At 51.7% G+C, this 13049-nt stretch overlaps 1 protein-coding gene across 1 annotated transcript in view; it reads left to right on the top strand.

Moving 5' to 3' along the window:
• The window catches only part of KLHL42 (kelch like family member 42), a 30867-nt gene continuing 17818 nt past the window's right edge, over positions 1-13049 (top strand). The window contains exons 1-2 of the mRNA XM_075551928.1: positions 1-1148; positions 10022-10215. Of these exons, the coding sequence (XP_075408043.1) occupies positions 274-1148; positions 10022-10215 (1069 nt within the window). The 5' untranslated portion in view covers positions 1-273. The remainder of the gene's footprint in view (positions 1149-10021; positions 10216-13049) is intronic.

The raw sequence follows: 13049 nt of genomic DNA, 5'->3' as shown, positions 1-13049 counted from the left end.
AGCCGCCGCCTCCCGACGCCGGGCCCTGGGAGCGCGAGCGCGGCCGGGCGGCGTCGCTTCCGGAGAGTGGCCGCGGGGGCGGGCCAGGCGGCGGGGCTGCCCCGGGGGAGGCTCGGCAGCGACCCCGCGGGGCTGGGCGAGCTCCAGAGCCCGGGCACTGGGCACCGTGTCCCCCTCCCCCCGCCCCGGGCCCGACCTGGCACCGGCCCGCGCGTGGGGGCGGGGAGAGCGGCCGACCTGGCGGGCAGCCCGCCGGCCGCGGGCCCTCCAGCCATGTCGGCCGAGGAGATGGTGCAGATCCGGCTGGAGGGCCGCTGCTACGCGGTGAGCAAGAGGAAGCTCATCGAGCAGAGCGACTACTTCCGCGCGCTCTACCGCTCCGGCATGCGCGAGGCGCGGCGCGCGGCGCCCGGCGGCCCCGAGGTGCAGCAGCTGCGCGGCCTCAGCGCGCCGGGCCTGCGGCTGGTGCTGGACTTCATCAACGGCGGCGGAGCCCGCGAAGGCTGGCTCCCGGGCCCGCGGGCCGAGCAGGCCGGGGCCGGGGCGGACGGGGAAGACGACGCGGACGGGGTGAGCCTGCTCGCCGCGCTGGTGGAAGCGGCCTCCTTCCTGCAGGTCACGTCCCTGCTGCAGCTGCTGCTGTCCCAGGTGCGGCTCGACAACTGCCTGGAGCTCTACCGCCTGGCGCAGGTGTACGGCCTGGCCGACCTGCAGGAGGCCTGCGTGCGCTTCATGGGCACCCATTTCCACGAGGTGCTGCGCATGCCCCAGTTCCACCTCCTGGGGTCTCCGCCTCCCACTCCCGGGGATGTCAGCCTCCTGCAGAGGCTCCGGGAGGTCCGGATGACTGGCACCCCGGTCCTCGTGGCCTTAGGGGACTTCTTGGGGGGGCCCCTGGCCCCGCATCCTTACCAGGGCGAGCCCCCGTCCATGCTCAGGTATGAGGAGACGACGGAACGTTGGTTCCCGCTGGCCAACAACCTTCCGCCAGACCTGGTCAATGTCAGGGGGTATGGCTCCGCCATCCTGGACAACTACCTTTTCATCGTGGGCGGCTACCGGATCACCAGCCAGGAGATCTCCGCTGCGCATTCCTACAACCCCTGCACCAACGGGTGGCTCCAGGTGGCATCCATGAACCAGAAGAGGTAAGCACCCAGCTGAGAGTTGCGCTCCGCCCCCCATTCATTCACTGGACCATGAAGTCAAGCCACTGATGCTTTATAGGGCAGTCACAGGAGGTTGTGCTGGACGAAAATGACATCTTCCGGAGCGATTCCAGCCCGTTTCCAATGAGTTAGAAGTTGTGGGAAGAAGAGTCCCCAGGGAGGCCCACCATCGAGTCCTTTTCTTGTAGATCTTGTGCCTACTTGTGCCAAGTGCTTTCTTAGCCTTTATCCTAGTGGGGATAAAAGTGATGTTGTGGTTTCCTAGAAGGATGTTTTATAAGAAAACTCTTTTAAAAATGTTTTTACCACTCTGGAATCTGATCCTGTTTATATCCTATTTGCATTCTGGGCAGTAACTTGTAAACATAGACTATGGGGGCACTTAATTACGTTCGTGGCTTGATGACACGTTCTCACTAGGGCATTCATCCATGTTCAGGAGATCACCTTTGGAGTTTGAGTCATGGGAGCGATATAAAGTTGACATTGACTTTTATCCTGTTTTGCTTACTTTCTCTGTAGCCAGCCATCACCATTGACCCAACGTTGAGCCTGGTCAACCCACAGAAATGGAATGTTTCCCTCCACCCCAGTCTTTCCCTTTCCATCCTGCTTCTCTCCCACCGCCACTAGGGCTGACTTGGTGGGAAGCAAAGAGGAGATGCTGGGGGTGTGGGTGTGGGGGTGGGAATGGTGAGTAGGGAAGGTAGTAGGGGCAGGAACAGGACAATGAGAGCCAAGTACAGACACAGCAGTGGGGGAGGAATGATGGGAGGCCATTAAAAAGCGGGGAGACAATCGGTGTCATCCAGGAAAGGACAGGAGTACTCTTTCTTTCTTCTGGCAACCACCTGTTTCCGTCTCAAGCCCCTCTGTCCTCCGTACCCTTAAGTGAGAAGCAAGGGGACTTGCAGCCAGGCAACAAAAAGCTCAACAAGAGTGGGAGGCCTTGGCACATTTTTGGGGTCCCTGGGGGGACACTCATGGCCAAGCACCAGCCACTAACAGCACGATTGACTGTTCAAACGTACTCAGAGATGCTGCAGGAGAAAGGGCTGGCAGTCTGTGTCTGAAAGGTCACAACCACGAGGCCCCTACAGAGCACAGTTCCACTCTGACATGCATGGGGTCCCATGTTGGAACTGACAGGGCAAAACTGGTGGTTTTCTGTTGGTGGTGGTTTAACACAGATTTACTAGACAGACAATCTTCCCAGGTCAGAGATTATTCAGGGAACTTAGTCTTTATTTCTACCATAGTATGGAATTTATTTTGCAATGTGGTCTTTTTTTTTTTTTTAAGTTCAAGGATCGTTTGTTGGCCTTTAGGAGTGTTTTCCAGTCCAGTCTGTTGGGGCACCACGCCCTGGCCCCAGAGTCCACTTCCAGCAGCAATGTGGTCTTTTCTGAGCGTAAACAACAGTGCCTAGTGATAGTAGAGCATGGGGAAAAAAACCAAAAACAACAGTGCCTAGTGATAGTAGAGCATGGGAAAAAAAACCAAAAACAACAGTGCCTAGTGATAGTAGAGCATGGGGTAGGAAGGCAGTAATTCCGACGTTCTTGTAAAGACAGCCAGTGGCCTCTGCGTTGAGCCCTTCTTGAACGCATTGTAATATCGCCAAAGTGAGAGCAAACTTACGCTGGACGCCAGAGGGTTGTTGTCAAATGGAGTTTATAAACTGTAATGGAAACCGCATAAGAGCGGCTTTGACGACTATGCTCTGGATGGAAGAGGAGGATGAGAGCCCTCTGCCACACCCACCTCTCCCTCTGTCACTGAGTGCCCTCATGCCACCCACCATCCCTACCTCCATAACCACCACCATGCTTCCCAGAGGTTTCTCTGCCCCCCTTGCCCCATACCCCACACCCAAATCCTTGGTGGTCTGCCTGCCACCTCCCTGAATAACCTTTCTGCCTTCTTACAAAACCCATTCAAGTAATGCTTGCAGGCATGCTTCTTGGGACAACTGCAAGGCTCCAGAATAAAAACCATAACCGTATGCATGGAACCCCAGCCCACTACTATTGTGATGGTTCCCATGCACAGCGGCCTTACATAGGGTTTCCGGGGCTGTAAATCTTTCAGAGTAGCCTTAACTTTGTCCTGTGGAGCCTCTGGTGAGCTCCCTAACAGTATAGATAGACACGCTCTACTTATAAATTATGAGCATATAAACACTGATCAAGTATAAACACATAGCTATGTTGTAAGTATGTTATGATGAACAATTCTTGGCTTGTAGACTTGTAGTGACTATTTTGCTATTTTGCTGACTAGCTTTGCCTTGTCTGAATTATTCCCATTTCAAGAAGTGGTGCAGAGGCATCGATAGTACTGCGATCCTGTTTGAAGTGTTCTTGTCCGAGCAAAACAGTTTCCTCACCGCCTTTATGTCTAGCATCCATCTCAAAACAAGAAACAAAACAATTCCTTACCCTCAACTTGATTCGAACTCATAGCAACCCTATAGGGCAGAGTAGACTTGCTCCTGGCGTTTCTGTGAATGTAACTGACTTACAAACATTTTTTATTGAGATATAATTAACACACCCTACAATTCAGTAGCTCAGTCATATTAAGAAGAGTGGTACAATCATCACCACAATCAATTTCAGGACATTTTCTTCTTTCTTGTACTTGTGGCTGACTCCCCCTGCCCCCCAACTTCCTCTTCTGAGCACCTAGTAAAAGCATTCATCCGGTTGCTGTCTCGCTAGAAACCAACTTTTGTGAGGCGTAGAAAGCCTTATCTTCCTGGTAGTTTTGAACTGCTGAACTTGTGGTTAGCAATTGTCTCCAAAAAGAAAGTCAAGTGTTACTGCCATCAAATCAGTTCTGCCTCGTAGTGATGCGATGGAGGCCGGCCGTGTAGCAGGCTATGCAGCGGACTGCTATGCACGAGGGGAGGCAGATAAGGCTTTCTACTTCCTTAACAGTTAGTCTCTGAAAACCTAGTATGGTATGTACACTCCCTGAGAACATAACAGAAACTTATTTAAAAACAAGACTCAGCAGGAGAGGTGGCTTCCAGGTGTGTGTGTGGGGGTGTGTGTATGTGGGGGTGTGTGTGGGGGGTGGGGGGACGGGGTAGGGTTACAGTCTTGGAAACCTTCAGGGGTAGGGTTACCCTTCCCTGTAGTCGCCATGAGCCTCTGTCTAGTCGCTACTGAGGATTCAGAAAGGAATTCCTGCCCTGGAGAAGTGTGAGGTTGAGGTCAGGTGACAAGACAAGGACAAGGGACACCTGGAGTCAGGTCCTTCCTGGATCATCTTCACAGTGGGGGCTCAGCACTGGGGGCACTGGGGAGCTGCGTGTAGAAAGGCTGGTGCTTCCCCAGTCTCAAAAATGAAAAACAAACTCACTGCCATTGAGTCAGCACGGACTTGGAGCGATCCCACAGGATGGTAGAACTGCCCTTGTGAGTTTCCGAGACTGTAACTGTTTATGAGAGTAGAGAGCGGTGTCTCCTTCAGAGCCGCTGGTAGTTTCCACTTAGCGACCTGAGGCATAACCACTGGGCCACCAGGGCACCTCTACTCGCCTCAGTACATGGCATTTCACATCTCCTGGGATTCCGATTTGATGGGATGGGTCCGTACTGCCTTTTTCCTTTTTTAAAAAATACCTGCATTATGGATTGGGTGAGGGTTTACGAAGCAGAGCATAGTTCTATATCCAGCAATTCATACACATTCTGATTCTACTCATCCATTGCGATTTCCTTCATGTACCATTGCTTCCCGCACCTCTCCCCTCTGTTCCTGGTTCCCGCCTCCTTTCTGAATCCTCTGGGCTTGGTCCTTGGGTAAATGCCTCCCTCTGTATTGACTTTTCTGTTCGACAAAAGGACATAGGCCAAGCAGTGCACTTTCCTTAGGCACTGATCTCTGCAGGGACTCCAGAATCTTCGATGATGCGTGGCCCACAGGGTCCTTAGTGTAGCGTTTACACAGCCCTTGGCGTCTCCAATAGGGATCTGTGACTATCAGTGAATTCAACCAAAGAAGGTCAGTGTAGAGCCCACGTGCTTGGGACGCAGCACATTTCAAGAGGACCCTCTGCACTCCAGGCATGGAACACACCCAGAGGGCTGTGTGGGGATTTGAACTCTGGAGTTGGCTGTGATCTACAAGGTCAGCAGTTCAAAACCATCAGCTAGCTGCTCCATGGGAGAAAGATGGGGCTTGCTACTTCCAAATAGAGTTACATCCCAGAAACCCACTGGGGCAGTCTACCCCGTCCTATGGGGCTGCAGTGAGTCGGCATCTCCTCGCTGCAGGGTGACAGGGAAGCATGGGGACAGTGCGGCACCTGGCCTCTGTGGGCAGCAATTGCGCTGCTGATGTGTGCGGCTGCTGATTTAAAAAAACAACAGTTTTATTGACAATCCACATATCACACAATTCAACAGTTCAACCGTATCAAGAAAAATTGTACAATCTTTACCATTGTAATCATTTGTATTCATTACAATTACAATCTGTATTCAATTTCAGAACATTTCCCTCCCTCCCCCCATGGTTAAACCGCCTTTAACATGAGTTGTGGAAATCACCTTCAGTTCTGGTGCTCACTCCCCTCCCATCCTATTCCCGAAATCCCCCGTCCGGAGTGCTGCTTCCAAAGTGATTTCTGGTGCCTGCACTTGTGATGTGGGCCTGGAGTTGGGAGTGCCCTGTTCTGGTATAGCGAGAGCGTGGCTCAGAAGGAGACTTCACGATCCCAGGCTCCTGGCAGGGGTGGCATTCAAGTTGTCAGCACTGGTGCCTCTGGGCTGTCCCCATCCCCGGAGCCAAAGTTGGCCCATTGTTAGCTCGTGTCTAGGGACGTGGAGAGCAGGAGAGAGTTTTGTCCTCTGGTTAACGCTGCAGTGGGTCCCAGGAATCCTGTGCAGGAAAGGAAACGATGTATCTGCCCCCCGACCGCCAGCTACTTAATGACGGCCAGCAGTTTATGTTGCTCTGTATTGCATTTCTCAGAGCGGGTAGCAGGAGGCAACAATGATCTGTTTTCCATCTTGTCCCCTCCTGGGCCCTAGGGAAGGTTACTCTGCAGGGACACGACAGGTGAGGCAGCAGAAAGGGAAAGACGTGAAGGGCCTGCCCTGCGCACAGGCTGTACAGTCAACTCTGAAGGTTGAAAAACGATGTAGACCGATGGCGTCCACTCGCTGAGCTCCTGCCGGGCGGGTGCTGAGCACTGGTGTCCTCCTTTAGGTACCCCTCAGAGTGCGTGTTCGGAAAATCCCCTGAGGTGGGTGTTAGCAGCGGCCTCCTTTCTCCCTGTGAGAGGACTGAAGGCTGTGAGTTTAAGTGCCTTGCAGACACCTGCAGGCCCGGCTCGCTAGCCGCTTCGGCCACTTTGCCGCCTTGCCTCCCTACATTAAAAGAAGACGACATTTACAGTCAAGCTGACTCCGACTCATGGAAGCCCTGTGTGTGTGTGTGTGTGTGTGTGTGTGTGTGTGTGTGTGTGTGTGTGTGTGAACCCTGGGAAACATGGGGTTTTCTGTGGCTTCATCCGACCTTTTTCCTGGGGTGTCTCTGGGTGATCTACCTTCCAGCCTTTCTTTAGACAGGTGAGCGTGATAGCCCACTGCTCGGGGATTCCATGTTTGTATGCGCTGGTTGTCGATGCTTAGCAGCTGAGCACATAATCACCGTGCCACCCGGGAGCCCGATATTTATATACAAAACCAGCTGCCACCGGTCCATCGGCTCCGATTCACAGCCGCACTAGAGGGCAGGGTAGCACTGCTCCCTAGGGTTTCCGAAGCCAAAAATCTCTATGGGAGGAGGTAGATGGTCGTCTCATCTTTCTCCCTCAGCGGCTGGTGGATTTGAACCCATTATGTCACCAGGCCTCCACATTTCTATAGAGAGGCAGAACTGACTCATGACGGTGAGTTTGGTCTTGGTTGGATTGCTAATCATGCACCGGTATTTAACATGCTTAACGTCACTTAGCTTAAGGATGAAAAGCTTTTTAGTTGTTCTGAATGAAGTAGAAATTTGTCGTATCTCATTTTCTCATCTGTAGTCCTGTTGAGGAGCCCTGTTGGCATAGTGGGTTCTGTGCTGGCTGCTAACTGCAAGGTCAGCAGTTTGAAACCACCACCCAGTCAGTGGGAGAAAGACGAGGCTTTGCGCTTGCGTAAAGATTTCCTGTTGAGGAAACCCACAGGGGCAGGCCTGCCCTGTGCTATAGGGTCACTCTGTGCCAGAATGGACTCAGAGGCAGTGAGAGTTGGTAGTTCGAGTTACTGCAAGTCAGTCAAGTGTCCACCTACCACAGATTAAAATGCAGATAAAAAATATTTTCCCTCCCTGAATGTAGTATATCAGGGATCAACCTTAGGAAAATACTACAGAGATGGCAGCTTTTGTAATTCGTAAAAGTAATTGACCTCTTGGATTTAGCGTTTTGACATTCGGAGGTGAAGAGTGGAAGAGTTATTTTCCGAGAGCTGGAAATGGGGCGTTAAGTGGTGGGAATGTGCAAAGGAGAAGACACTTTGTACCCGCGTCCAGGGCACACCACGGCCAGTGATGTTTGCAGTCGCCAAACGAGGAACCAGAGCCCACCTGAAGCGCAGCATCCAGACTTATGATGGGCACAAAAGCCGTCCCCCAAACACCATGATGGAGTGACCTCTGCCCGCAAGTGCTGCCCTTGCGCCCCTTGCTACATGCCAGGGATCGAGCTCCTCCCAGCCTCGTTTCACACATGGGGACCTGGGGCTCGGACAGGCTCAGTCCCTTGTCCAAGGTCGTGGAGCTGAGGATTTTCTGTGTAAACCCTTAGCAGTCTGCCGCTTCATTGCACAGACTGGTGAGAGGTGGCAATTTTGTCGTCCAACAAATTCAACATTGACAAGTGTTTCTCTCTTGGGGGTCTGGAGAGATGGGCCTGTTTACCTTTACCTGCCTGCCTGATTTGGTCTCAGAAAGAGCCCCTCACACGCCTGCTCAAGACAAATGACTATGCTGGATGAAGACTACAAAAAACTGTTTTGATTTGACAAAATTTATTATCTGTGTACCTTTGGGAGCAAAAAACAAATTGCGGGCTGGTAGAATTTAGTGCTTATTTGCAAACTTTTATTTCCTCTGGTTCCTCAATTTTTTACATACAGAGAGGGCACCATGGTCAAATTTTAAGGTCCATTGGCAGCAGAAAATACGCAGCATGAACCAGGGACCCCCCAGTAAGTGCCACCCAGGCGCAGTCAGTTGGCATGGAAAACGGAATGGCTGGCTCGGCTTAACAGACAATATGAGGTTTTGAGGAAGAGGGCTCTTGCTGTGTTCACCCTCTGATTTGAAAAACAAAACTATAAACCAAAAATGCATTTGATTATGAAATTACAGGTACCTTGAACCTTCGGGTTTCAGTCGGGGGCTATTAGTAATACATGTTCTGAGCCCCACATCACTGTTTATTGAACACCTTCCTCCCTCCCTCCCTCCAGGAGATCGGACACGGCTACATGTTCACTCTTCCTGCTTAGCCTCCCCTCTGACAGACTCCCTCTTGGCGCATGGGCCACCTGTAGGGTCTCCTCCATACTCTTAGGATACGGTTTTGATCTATTTCTGAAGAAGTCACAGTCCCACTGCAGTCACCCCATTATCCAGCCACCGGCCTTTCTGTTTCAAACACTGGGGAACTGAGAAGCTGTCTGATAGGATCTTGGCTCTATGTCATGCTTCCTGATCAACAAGCACCTCCACCTTCCTGTGCTACTTCGGTGCTGAGGAGGTGAAGTGAGTGGGCCAATGTCAAAGAGCTGCTTATTTGCAGAGCTGCCCCGGGCCAGTCTTGCTCTGAGACATCACACTGGTGCTGGATGCACTGTGGTACACTTGAGACACTTGCCCAGCCGTCATACACACAGGGACCCAACAGCCTCGGGTTTTTAACCTCCTGCCCTCTCCAGATTTAGGTACACTCACGCTACCCGCCAGTTGCGCTTGTCTGACTTTTCAGTTCCAAAGTCCTGAGACTTTTTTCCCTAGCCACGGAAAGTGATAATAAGCATGTTTCAGCCTACGACTGAATGCGTGGCTTCAAACCACCCGCTGACATTCTTTTTATAATTATTCCATAATTATGATAGATGCGCACTTGGTGCTATAAGTATTTGTTAACCTATTAATTTGTTAATACCCTACAGATTCCGGCACAGAATGTCTTTTCAAGTAGTTCCGTCCCTGTTTCCTCCTAGCTTACGGGAAGCAATATAGGTGCGATGTCCATATGTTGGCCGAGGCGAGGCTGACCTGCCTTTGCCCGTGTCGTTGGTTATTTGTGTGGGGAGGCAGCGTTGGGGTGCCTCTTACCCGGAGTCTTCCGGGTTGGTAGGCAGGATCTGAACAGTCGTCTGGATGAGCGAGTGAGGCAGTGACTGTTTCTCTCTATTACCCTTGCCCCGGCCCTGAAAGAAGGTGCTGAACTTAAAGTATTCTGTGTCTTTGGCTCCTGGCTTACAGTGAACAAGATGGGAACTTTTTCCTTTAAGTTTTATTGGCATCCGATCCACATATCATGCAATGTAGTAGTTGATTCGTAGTAAGCAGTGTTGCACCCTCATCATCGCAACCACTTTTAAAGCTCGGCGTTTGTATGGGACAGCTGGTCTTCACTTGCTGAAGGCCGAAGAGCGCTCTTCAGTGAGAACCCAGCCCGTGATTCCATTGTCCCCCAGAGGGAAGGGCACCCAGTTTGGAAAGCAAATCTTCCTCGGCTACGCAGCCAATGCCGTGCTCTGCTTCAGCTAACTTATGCCATGCTCCTGCTTCGTGCTGACCGAAAGGACTAACTGGGCCCTGTGACACTCTTTCAGGTCCAACTTCAAGCTTGTGGCTGTTAACTCTAAGCTGTATGCCATCGGCGGGCAGGCCGTCTCGAACATGGAATGTTACAGCCCAGAGCAGGACTCATGGAATTTTGTGGCGCCCTTACCAAACCCTCTGGCTGAGTTCTCCGCGTGCGAGTGTAAGGGGAACATTTACGTCATTGGTGGATATACTACCAGAGGTAAGTCAGGGGGCTGAGTACGAGGCGCCCCATGTGTGAGCTTCAGCAGCCCGGGAAGGACGGCAGGGCCGGGCCAGCAAGCCTGATGGTGTGCACTGAACTCTGCATGTGGACGTCTCTGGGAGGGAAACAGCCCCGGGGGACAGAGTCTAGACCTTGGATGACCTGATTAAGAGAGTCGCATCAGGGTGCGGGGACAGAGGCTGTGAAGTACATAGGTTCTCTCTGCTTCTAGAAACCCTGCTTTGTGGTTCGCTGCCTGTGACTTGGCAGGTCCTGCTTTGGACAGATGGCCCAGGAGTCTCTTAGCTGCTCTCCGAGGCTGGGCAGATCTGTGGAGGGTGACCATTACTTGGGTAACTCCCTCCCTCACCCAAGGGGATTTAGTGCTTTTTTATGTTCTCCTTGCTCCAGCACCAGCATGTGAGGTACAGGGGCCGGGAATATTCATAGGCAGAGGGAGAACCCAATATGAAAGGGACCTTTTTCCTGACCGGGGTGGAAGGCCGTGAGTGGTCTTCATTTTGCAGGGGTCTCATAGTGTACAATCTGGAAAATCATAGGCTTCGTCAGCAGGACTTATCCTGCTGCTCTTGGTAGGGAGGCATTTCACGAGGTGGCGATGCAAACGGCCTGGCCGTGTTAAGGGCGGCACTAGGGGCACAGCTGTGAAGTCTAGGAGGGGTGCGCTTCCCTTTCTCCAAGCAGTGGGGGGCCAGCTTTTCCTCTCACGCACAAAGAAGCCACAGCAGACCCCTGGACTTTTAGCTTTGGCTCAGCCCTCGGCTCCCCTGGCTTCCCCAGGGAGATGGGGAATCCAACCTGACACTAGCTCAAGGCCGACTGCCACAAGGCAGAAGTCCGACGTGCCTCCCTCCGTCTCTGCCCTGCTCCGATTCCGCCCGCACGGTCCTCCAATGGCACTCAACTTCTCTGCTGGGTTCCGAGTTGCCGTGCCACCCAGAACTCATGGACTGGGTTCAGATGGGGGCTCGGAGCCACCTGACAGGCCCAGGTAGAACTGTCTCCTAGTTTCAGGCCAGATCTTTCCAAAGGAGACTGCCACATCTTTCTCCTCCTCCTCTCTACCTGACACCAAGTCTTCCTCCCGCGGTGTTCGTCTTCTCTGTTGGGTTCAGGGTTGCAATAGGTACCCAGAACTCATAGGCAATGATGACGGGGGCTTACCAGGGAAGTTAATAGGTTACCGCAAGTCACGATCACAGCCTTAAACTTACAGTCTTTTGTCTCCAGCAGCACCTCTTCTCAGCCTGCAGCGCTGTGTCTCTTTGGTCCTCAGCCCCACGGTCCTTTGGCTTCTGCCTCCAAGGGCCCAGCAGCCTGCCCGCCTCTGCCCCGTTGCCTCGTGGTCCCAGTGGCACGGCTCCTCGGATCTGTTCATGGTCTCTGCAGCAGCTGCCACTGCCACTTCAGGCAGGGATTTCACACTGCTTCTCTGGTGTTGCTGCTTTCTTGGCAGTCAGGGGGATCTCTCTCTCTGCTTCTGAGAGGAGTCTCTTATGCCCAGAGGTACGGCAGAACTGACCACAGCCTGACTTAGAATCCTTTATTTCTTATTCGAATGGTCCCTTCAATCATGTGGTGTGAATTACAGAGAAATGGATTCAAGAACCATATGTAATTAATTTCAGTTCACCACAATGTACACCTGACAATTTTTTTAGATTTACGACAGCAGACTATTTCGATGAACAATTCTTAGAATACCACTTAGCAGTGGGTTTGTTAAGGAAAACGGTGGGAGGCGTATTAGTTTCCCTGGGGCTGCCCCACATATTCCCACCAATATGGTGGTTATTACCAACCAAAATTTCTTCTGTCCCAGAGGAAAGTCAAAGGAAAAGAGGAAAGAGCTGGGAAGCAACGGGCATATATAGAGGTCTAGATAAAGACATGTACATGTGCAAATACATTTATATATGAGGATGGGAAAATAGATCTATGTGCATATATTTATAGGTTTAGTATTAAGGTAGCAGAAGGACATTGGGCCTCCACTCAAGTACTCCATCAATGTAAGAATACTTTCTTCTATTAAATTGGCATCTTGTGATGCTCACCTTCCCGGCACAACTGCTGAAGACAAAGTGGGTGAATAAGCAAGTGTGGTGAAGAAAGCTGATGGTGCCCGGCTATCAAAAGATATAGCATCTGGGGTCTTAAAGGCTTGAAGGTAAACAAACGGCCATCTACCTCAGAAGCACACCAGCCTGTGTGATCATGAATTGCCAAAGGGATCAGTTATCAGGTATCAAAGAATAAAAAATTGTATCATTGTGTGCTCACCTCCATGATATGATTGCTGAAGACAAATGGGTGAATAAGCAAATGTGGTAAAGAAAGCTGATGGTGCCCGGCTATCAAAAGATAATAGCGTCTGGGGTCTTAAAGGCTTGAAGGTGAACAAGCAGCCATCTAGCTCAGGAAAGCAACAAAGCCCACATGGAAGACGCACACCAGCCTGTGCGATCATGAGGTGTCGAAGGGATCAGGTATAAAGCATCATCAGAACAAAAATATCTTACCATAGTGAATGAGGGGAACAGTGTGTAGTGGAGAGACTCAGAGCCCATTTGTAGGCCACTGGAGATCCCCTTGCAGAAGGGTCTCGGGGAGGAGATGAGTTAGTCAGGGCGCAATGTAGCAATGATGTAAAATGCAACTTTCCTCTAGTTCCTAAATGCTTCCTCTACCTTACAAGTCTGACTAGACAAGAGGATGTACACTGGTACAGATAGGAACTAGAAACACAGGGAATCCAGGATGGATGATCCCTTCAGGACCAGTGGTGTGAGTGGCGATACTGGGAGCGT

This window comes from Tenrec ecaudatus, chromosome 6 (genome assembly GCF_050624435.1).
Source record: "Tenrec ecaudatus isolate mTenEca1 chromosome 6, mTenEca1.hap1, whole genome shotgun sequence".
Taxonomy (NCBI): Eukaryota; Metazoa; Chordata; class Mammalia; order Afrosoricida; family Tenrecidae; genus Tenrec; species Tenrec ecaudatus.
The sequence above is the reverse complement of the archived record's forward strand: the minus strand, read 5'-3'. Positions and strand labels throughout refer to the sequence as shown.